Genomic DNA, 8,940 nt, shown 5'->3' with positions numbered 1-8,940 from the left:
CGGTGGAGGTCGTGTTGATCACGCCTCCTGCATACAGCTTCCGGGGTCCATCTTGAGTACGAGCGAGGGCCCATCGGCCCAACCCGAGGATCATGGACAGACTAGGTTAGCACCCCCTTATCCAGGACACTGTCACTTATCAAGGCAATGAACGTTAAATCAATGAATCAAGGTGGAAGTAAATTGCCGATATTCCCGTGTGTCCTCAAGAGTGTTTTAATCACTATAAGAAGTATCACCGGCTTGTCCTTAGCACAATTAAGGATTGGGCCACTTGTTGCACCTTGCTACTTGCTACCAATTATCTTGTTATAAAACTATCTATCAAAACTATCTTACAGCACTTGCAGTAAAAACCTTGTTGAAACTGCCTATCAATCCGTTTGCTCCTTGTTGGTTTCGATACTCTTACTTATCAATCCTTCTGCTCATTAGAGTTTTTATTTTTTCCCTGTGGATGAAAAAATTATACTATTTGGTTTAGCCGCTATTTAATATGCCATATATTTGGTTCGCAATAGTGTAACCTTTGACAAAATATGGATCAAGACCTCTCTCCTCCTCCCCCCCCCCACACACACCTTTGGAATTGCGTTCGTTGCTTGCTCTTTCCTTTTGTATTGGGCAGGTGTCTAGAAGCATAAGTTAGCAGACAATCTATGTGGTGTTGAAATCGTGAGAGCCAACACTGATAATATGATATTGTTTGTGTTGTTCAACTGATGCTTTCTAACCTTCTGCCATCCTGTAGGGTGATTCTTTTGTCGATATCGAAATTTGACCCCTAACATTAGCTCATGTCCCTCACAAAGAAACATTAGCTCATGTCAGTGATTTGGTTTCTCCAACCCATGGAATCAATCGAGAAACCCGAGCAGGGACAAGAGAAGATAACAAGCAAATGGCTAAGAAAGACGTCATATTGTCATCAAAATCCTGGGTGTTCTCAACCAGTACGTTTATTTTCTTTGTGTCCAGTTTAAATAATCATATTTAGGTCGATTAATTCACTCTTTCTAGAGAAAACTTGACGCATTATCATTTTAAATTGGCGACTGTGATTGAGAATGTTCTGGATCACTAGAGTTAAATATTACGTAAAGATAATTTTCCATACAACTTTGCAATGGCTATGAAAGTGTTGTGGGTCACAAGAGTGTTCTGGGATCTCTTGAGTTAATCAAATATATTTTCTATTCAACTTTTCAATGGCCATTACATTGCACTTGTGACTCGTTAATGATATTTTTACCATCTATCGAACCAGGAAAATTAGTTCTATAGCACCCACAAAGTCTAAAATTTATTCTATAGCCAGTCAAGTAATTATTGGGTCTATTATGAGTTAAAATAAATGGTTATGACCAATTTATAGTAAACTTTTTTACTTCTTTGTAACCCATCCTATTGACACCCGACCTTAATTACTATTTTTTATTATATTGCCAAAATAAACAGATTAAAATTCAACTAAATGTTAAGATACAATAATTTTAGCACCGACCACTGAATTTAAAGCATATATTGCAAGGAAATTGATGCTGGTTGTTTCCATTTGGAGCATCGTCTATTTTTTCCATTAAACCAAGTTATTCTAGTCAAAGGACAACACAAAAGAACAAAAATCACATGTATCCATAGATTAATTTGTGGCAAATAAACTTCAAGTATATCTATGTGTTCAATCTATTTTTGTATCCTTGAGTGTCACCACAGAGAGCTCTAGAGCTGACACACGTTTCTATGGTGCATGGTTTTAGATCTAAATAAACATAAAGCACAATTGCCAATACACCAAATAGAAATTATAGAGTATACATAATATCTATGAGGTACCAATCCTTGAATCATTTGGCATTGTTTGTTTGTTAAATCATGGTCAGATTTGCCTTTCATGTTTCTAGATTGAACAACCAACGTCATCGTATACCATTTTTTGTTGTTGAAATAACATCCCTCGGCTCAACTTAACCTAATGCTTCAATTTTTCTTTTCTTGGTTCGATATATGCAGTCTGCGTAAAAATGTAGGCCATGTACTTAGTAAGTATTGCTTGTAAAAGATATGCATATAATTGTTTTCTTGGTTTCATCCACAACTACATTAGAATATTCAATTCAACCCCGAAACTAATAGTGACTTTGACTCCCTCAATTTGGTCAAGTCATTAGGATTTTGGCATTACCCGTTTAATTCAGAAAATCATAACAAATACACAACAATAATATACTTTTTCCCTACTAAAGTAAATTTGAATATCTTCACTGCATACAACTTAGGGCTCAATAGTGAGAGACCCTAGGTGGGCACCCTTATTCTCATGCCTTAGAGCCGGCAATGTATGTATGTGATCAGGCAACCCATGTTTTTGGCCACGTAGCATGGGAAAATTTGGTTTGGGTGCATGTCAGTTTTATCATTCCAAAGGAATTACATGCGGTCGAGGTTTTCGGGTCTACAAGTAAATGACATTGAGGACTAGAGAGACAAACTCCTCTTTCAGTCGATGTCAAGTCCATAGGCTTGATGTCCATAACATGACAAATATGTGGTCATGTATAATGGAATGGTGGTTGATGGGGAATATGTTTTATACATGAATAAAGCTCTAAGGGAGGGCTTGTTTTATTTTGAAGTTGTAAATGATTTTTTAAAATGTTTGTTGTTCCTCAATGTCCATCAGAAAAATCCGATATTCTCACCCCGCCTTACTCCACACATAAAATATACACTAAAATGTAGTAACATTTTTTCATGCCCCCCATCCTCCGAGAGGACCAGGGCAAATTCAAAACATTGAACCAAGCGGTGGTATTCTAATAAATGTTTTCTTGACTTGTATACATATGTACTACAAAAATCATAGTACCTCAAGATGTACAGATGTGTTATTAAATAATTTAGAAAATATTAGAAAAATGTATGATATATTCTATTTAGTATAACGAGGTGACTATTAAATCATGGCACACACATAGCCACCCATGTCTCATGATTATTCATTTGAAAATGAATAATGTACTTGTGGAAGAAACCATGACTATGGAGAAAACAACAAAGACTAAGTGGAATAAATAATGACCCTAGGTCCAACAAAATATAGAGCAAGGGGAACAAAGAAAACAATGCTTCTAGAACAAATCACTACTGCGAGTGGAACCAATAGTTCTCATGGAACAACTCATATGAAGAATGTAATAAATTTTTAGTGCATGCAGAGTAAATAGCGACATCAAGTGGAAACAAAATTTTAGACAAATGGAAGATACTATAACTATTGTAGGCAACATCTGCAGCGCCGTCCTCAAACCGTTCGTAACCGTCCGGACCGCACGATCTGGACTTGTTTTTCCATCCAACAAGGTCCTGTATCGGTCCGTTCGGCGGTCCGGATAACCTTTTCTACAAAGTAGAAACAAAGTGGGGGGAGGGGGGGGGGCTTTGCGGGCGTCCGGACCGCTGCAACACCTGCGTCTCACTAACCTGGCCCAACCAAAACCTCCTCCCTCGCCCGTGTGCTTTCCCGCCCAGCGTCAGCTGCCCGCATTCATGGCGATGTAGAGCGGACGCTCCGCACTGATGTCGGCCCAGAGTGCCACCCGCGCCGCTTCCTCGATGTTGGCGCCTGTTCAATGCCAGAGAGACGATCACTGGACGGGGCGAGACATATATCTACCACGCTAGTTCAATGCCCGTCCGTTTGTATGCCGCCATTAAGCATGCTCGTCAGCCTAGGAACGAACTCTGGCACCACACATTGACGCACCCGGACGCTTAGCCTCACCGAAATCCGCTATTTGAAGGTAGCCACACCCGACTAACTCCACACCACAACACATCCTCCTCCCTTGCACCACATTTACCATGACCGCAATCCCTAGCGCTTTGTGGGAGAGCCAGTCGTCGGAGCAGAAGCACGAGGTGGCCGCCCTTGCAGCCGCTTGGTAGACCCGTCGTGCCTGGCAGATCAAGCACGACATGCCGGCCAGCTCGCCCGAGGTTTCCGAGGACGACCCTACAATGGAGACAGGCTCCTACGACGAGGACTCCGTGCGCGGACCCTGCGCCTGTGCATACTAGTTTGATCATGGAGCAGGCGCATGTACACTTCGACGCCGCCATGGCGGAAGAGTAGCAACTTACGCTAGAACCTATGTTGGTGTTCTAGCAGACGCAGGAGGAGCAGTGGTGCAACCTGTTCCTCCTCGAGCAGCATCAACTGGCGGAGGGCTAAATCTACGACGAGCGCGTAAGCGAGGAGGCCGTGGCCCCCATGGTCAGGATGGACCCAAACTTTGCCAGCAGGGGGTGCTTTATGAGGACGCGCATGCTCATGCGGCCGCTCGCAACGTAGAGGCGGTGCAGCCGCACACGTGGCAGCTCTGGCGGTCGAGGATGAGAATGCCTCCAGTTGCACGTCCTACGAGCCGTCGTCGAACTAACGGGGGCGCATGTGGCAGGTGGACACTGATGGATCGTCCACATCCATCATCGACATCACGTCCACCGACAACGGCGATGGATAGGTCGCGGACTCCGGGGAGGATGAGTAGGCCATGGGAGGCAGCGGGGGCTCAAGTCCCAAGTGGGCAGGTCCGTCTCCCATGTTCTACTCTTCCTCATCGTCGGCCGTACCTTCACTTCACGGGTCTAGAACCCCGCCGCTCATGGAAACGGCAGATGGAGGACGTGGTCGCCGATGCAGAATACAAAAAAACTGCATGACGAGCGCCGTCGTAGGATAAGTTTAGGTCTCGCTTTCTTTATTGAAAAATGTACGGAATGTAAATGTTTTCGTTCCGTTTGTATGAAAATCAGCCGGTTTGCATGAATTTTGTCCAGTATATTGAAAGGCGGTTTGAATTGTATGCATATAGCATCGGATGGCCGGCTACCGCATCCGTGCCCGCGGACTGGTCCCTCCTATCCGCGGACGGATGTAGGATGAAACTTGAGGATCAGCGTTGGAGATGCTCTAAATTATGTTTGTCGAGGATGATAAGTTCAGTTGGCGGGCACGGCAAATCCGCTTTAGTTTATTTCTGTCAGAAAATTGCCGTGCTTGCGAACTAAATTTGCCATCCTTAGACAATATAAATTGCTATGAAAAACTTTTGATTTGCCATGCATAAAAATCTATGAAAATCTAACGTCATATTTTTAGTATTTCCTAAAAAAAAGTACTCATCTCGTTTAACGGCACTAACCCCAAATCAACAGCTATACAAGAAACCACGCATTCAGTACTCATCAATGCACTAGTTCACTACACTCTCGATAAGGCCACTTTGCAGCGACTGCTCGCAATGTCGGATCAGTGGATCAGCCGGAGCCCGGAGTACAGCTTCTTCAACAGACTGAAGAACCCATTGGATTCCAGAGATTATCGCGAAGGAAAGCTGCTTCAAACTTCGCAGGGGTAGAGCTATGCCATGATGGGTATATATTTGGATCATACAACCATCCCTGGATCGTGCCGTCCTTTTCGTGTGCAGATTCAGCGTTGCAGAGACCGCTCCATGGCCGGAGGAGATCTGAGGCCAATCGTGACGAGAGCTCCCCGGCGCGCACGGCACGAGCCCATGACGCCACCGCCGTGCTCCGGCCACCAACCAACCAACCGGACACTCCACGAGCGCCGGGCCACGTCCCCGTGAATTGAACAGACAGTTATGTGCGCTCAACTACCAGCAGCTAAACCTCGCCAACCCCTTCCCGCCATATTAATTCCCCCGATCTACTTATGCTCCGGATCCCACTCCCCCGCCAGCGCCAGGAACCTGACTGTGCCCCCGGATCCTCACTCACTCGTCTCCATCTCCTTTCCTCTGCGCGCGCACCGTGACCGGAGATGCCGACGGCGACCCCGACCGCGACGGGCCTGGCGACGGCGCCGGGCAGCCGCGTGACGCGGTACGCCAAGTCGACGGCGGCGTCGGTCACGCCGGTGCGCCCCGGCAAGACCCACGAGCTCTCGGCGCTGGACAACGCCATGGGGCGCCACGCCGTGCACCTGGTGCTCTACTGCCGCGCCGCGCCCGGCGTCGACCGGGACCCGCTCAAGGAGTCGCTCTCCGAGGCGCTCTCGCTCTACCCGGCCATGGTCGGCCGGCTCACCCGCGCCGAAGGAGAGGGCGGCGCCGCGGCCGGCTCCGGGTGGATTGTCAAATGCAACGACGCCGGCGTGCGCACGGTGGACGCGAGGGCGTCGGTCACGCTCGATGAGTGGCTCGCCACGGCCACCGCCGACGACGAGATGGACCTCGCCTACTTCGAGCCCATGGGGTCCGAGGCTTACATCTGGTCTCCCTTCTACGTCCAGGTGCCTACTAATCTCATACTAATTCTTCTGTTCAATGATTCATGGCCATAGACATTGTTGAGAATCAGTTCCAGTGTTCCACCGATCCACCTTCTAGTATTAAATTAGTAATTTTGTAATGCAATAGTAGCAGCGTTGCTCCCAGCTTTCATTCTGCGGGCGTTGCAGTGCTGTTGCAGCGATAATGTTGCAGTAGGACAGCTCCAAGAATTGAATTGCTTGTGGAGTGGTTGCACGTCAAATTTCTCAGGTCGAATGAATGCGTCACATGTCTGCATTTATCCACTGGTACAGCATTAACATTCGTGGCCGTGCATGGCGATGTGGATGCAGCTGACGGAGTTCGCGGACAAGTCGTACGCGCTGGGGCTGAGCTGCACGCACTACCACAACGACCCCACAGCGGCCGCGCTCTTCTTCCACGGCTGGGCCGCCGCGCACCGCCGGAGCAGCAGCCCCTACCCGCCGTTCCTCCACTCGCCGTCCTTCGCCGTGTCACCGGCCGCCTCGCCGCCTCCGGCGCCGCCTCTGCTCGCCGCCAAGTCCGCCGCAGCTCCGCCTAGCGCCGACGCCGCCGTCACCATGTCATCCGCAACGTTCCACTTCCCCGCCGACGCGATGCGCGCGCTGCTGTCCTCCCTCGAGCCCGAGACGACCCCCTTCGCGGCGCTGGCCGCGCTCTTCTGGCTCCGCGTCGCCGGCGCCGAGGAGGAGAGGGAGCTCACCCTCGCCCTCGACTTCCGCAAGAAGATGCACGCGCCGCTGCCGACGGGGTACTACGGCAGCGCCGTCCACTTCACGCGCGCGCGCGCCGACCTGGCGTCGGGGCTCGCGGCCGTGGCCGCGGCGCTGGACCGGCGCGTGGCCAGCGTGCCGGAGGAGGAGCTGTGGGCCGCCGTCGAGTGGCTGCACGCGCGGCAGGCGGAAGGCGGCGAGCCCTTCCAGATGTACGGGCCAGAGTTCACCTGCATGGGGCTGGACCACGTGCCCATGTACGGCGCCGAGTTCGTGGCCGGGGTGCCGCCGGCGCGCGTGGCGTGCCGCGTCGGCGGGGCGGCCGGAGAGGGGATCGTGATCGTCGTGCCCGCGGCCGAGGGCGACGCGGCGAGGGACGTGGTGGTGACGCTCCCGGCAGAGGCGACGGCCAGGATCTGCCGCGACGTCGAGCTGCTCCGGTACGGCGCCGAGGTGGTGGCTGGGCCCAAGGTGGGAACGGGGGCCAAGGCACAGTAGGATCCACAGCCGAATAAAGACTGGCTGTTAACGGTTTCACTGTATGTTCGCTTTAGTTTGATGGTGATGCCTTCGAATGATTTTGATGTACTTCCCTGTTTTGTAGTGTTGGTGAATGCTAGTGTTGATTTTATTGCGTAGTTTATGAAGGTTTTATCTTGGGAGTTTAAACATTCATGGTCATGGTGTTTCTGATATAGCTTACCACTCATGCCAAGTGGTGGTCGTGGTGTTATTGTATCAAACTTCGGATTTATTAAGATTTGCAAACTGCACTGCAGAAGTTCGCCACCACAACAGGGTTATTAGTTTTAGGTTTGCACATGAAAAGTGAAAACAATCGTAGTACTCAATTTTATTTTATTTTTGGACCATGAAACACTTGAGGAGACAGACCGCTATGGTCTCAACTATGTTACTGTACCAGCAATAATTGTGCAAGATCGTTGTGGGATGAAGTACAACCATGCAAATTCCTGACAATATTTGTTCATATCTGCAATGTAGGTGGAAAATGAGGGGTTAAAGTCTTCCATTTTTTACTTTTTTTTTAGAAAAGGAGGATGACCCCGGCCTCTGCATCTGGACGATGTATACGGCCACTTTATAAATTATTCTCACAAGACCTTGCAAAGTCATACAACAGTAAGACTAAAACCACCGTCTAAGCAACAAACTGTCGCTACACCTATCCAGTTGATGAAGGGGCGCAGATAGCCTGGGCCTAATACCAAACAGACATCGCAGCCAAGCCTAACATCTAAGACCTGAGACCCCAACCTAGCCACTTGCCGGGTCTGGGGCACACACTGGTCCGACGTGCTCTCAGAGGCCGCCGCCGCCAACTGCCACCGCTCCATCTTCAGAACTGTACTGATTCATCAACCTTGCTCGGTCCAACTATCGTCGACGCCACCACGGCGCCCAACGGCACCTCCTCCCTGCGCGCAAACAGCTGAACACGTCGCGGTCGCCACTGATACACCTCAGCGCCATGCTGCCAAGTATCTGTTGGAAATATGCCCTAGAGGCAATAATAAATGGTTATTATTATATTTCTTTGTTCATGGTAATTGTCTATTATTCATGCTATAATTGTATTGTCCGGAAATCGTAATACATGTGTGAATACATAGACCACAACCTGTCCCTAGTAAGCCTCTAGTTGACTAGCTCGTTGATCAACAGATAGTCATGGTTTCCTGACTATGGACATTGGATGTCATTGATAACGGGATCACATCATTAGGAGAATGATGTGATGGACAAGACCCAACTTAAGCATAGCATAAAAGATCGTGTAGTTTCGTTTGCTAGAGCTTTTCCAATGTCAAGTATCTTTTCCTTAGACCATGAGATCGTGCAACTCCCGGATACCGTAGGAG

The 8,940-nt window shown here is 48.9% G+C and overlaps 1 protein-coding gene across 1 annotated transcript; it reads left to right on the top strand.

Moving 5' to 3' along the window:
• Positions 1–5,745: 5,745 nt before the first annotated feature.
• Positions 5,746–7,726, top strand: LOC109786494 (protein ECERIFERUM 26-like). The gene is made up of 2 exons (XM_020345065.3): positions 5,746–6,322; positions 6,656–7,726. The coding sequence occupies exons 1-2, from the start codon at positions 5,852–5,854 to the stop codon at positions 7,553–7,555; spliced, it is 1,371 nt and encodes a 456-aa protein (XP_020200654.1). The 5' UTR covers positions 5,746–5,851; the 3' UTR covers positions 7,556–7,726.
• The last annotated feature ends 1,214 nt before the right edge of the window (positions 7,727–8,940 follow it).

Source organism: Aegilops tauschii, chromosome 5 (genome assembly GCF_002575655.3).
Source record: "Aegilops tauschii subsp. strangulata cultivar AL8/78 chromosome 5, Aet v6.0, whole genome shotgun sequence".
NCBI lineage: Eukaryota > Viridiplantae > Streptophyta > Magnoliopsida > Poales > Poaceae > Aegilops > Aegilops tauschii.
This window is presented reverse-complemented; position numbering and strand designations above follow the sequence as displayed.

What these genes read in the sequence shown, in the direction of transcription:
- LOC109786494 (XM_020345065.3), top strand. Translation starts at nt 5,852, where the DNA reads ATGCCGACGGCGACCCCGACCGCGACGGGCCTGGCGACGGCGCCGGGC. An exon ending in GGTCTCCCTTCTACGTCCAG is followed by an intron (nt 6,323 to 6,655) that starts GTGCCTACTAAT and finishes ATGTGGATGCAG; the next exon opens with CTGACGGAGTTCGCGGACAA.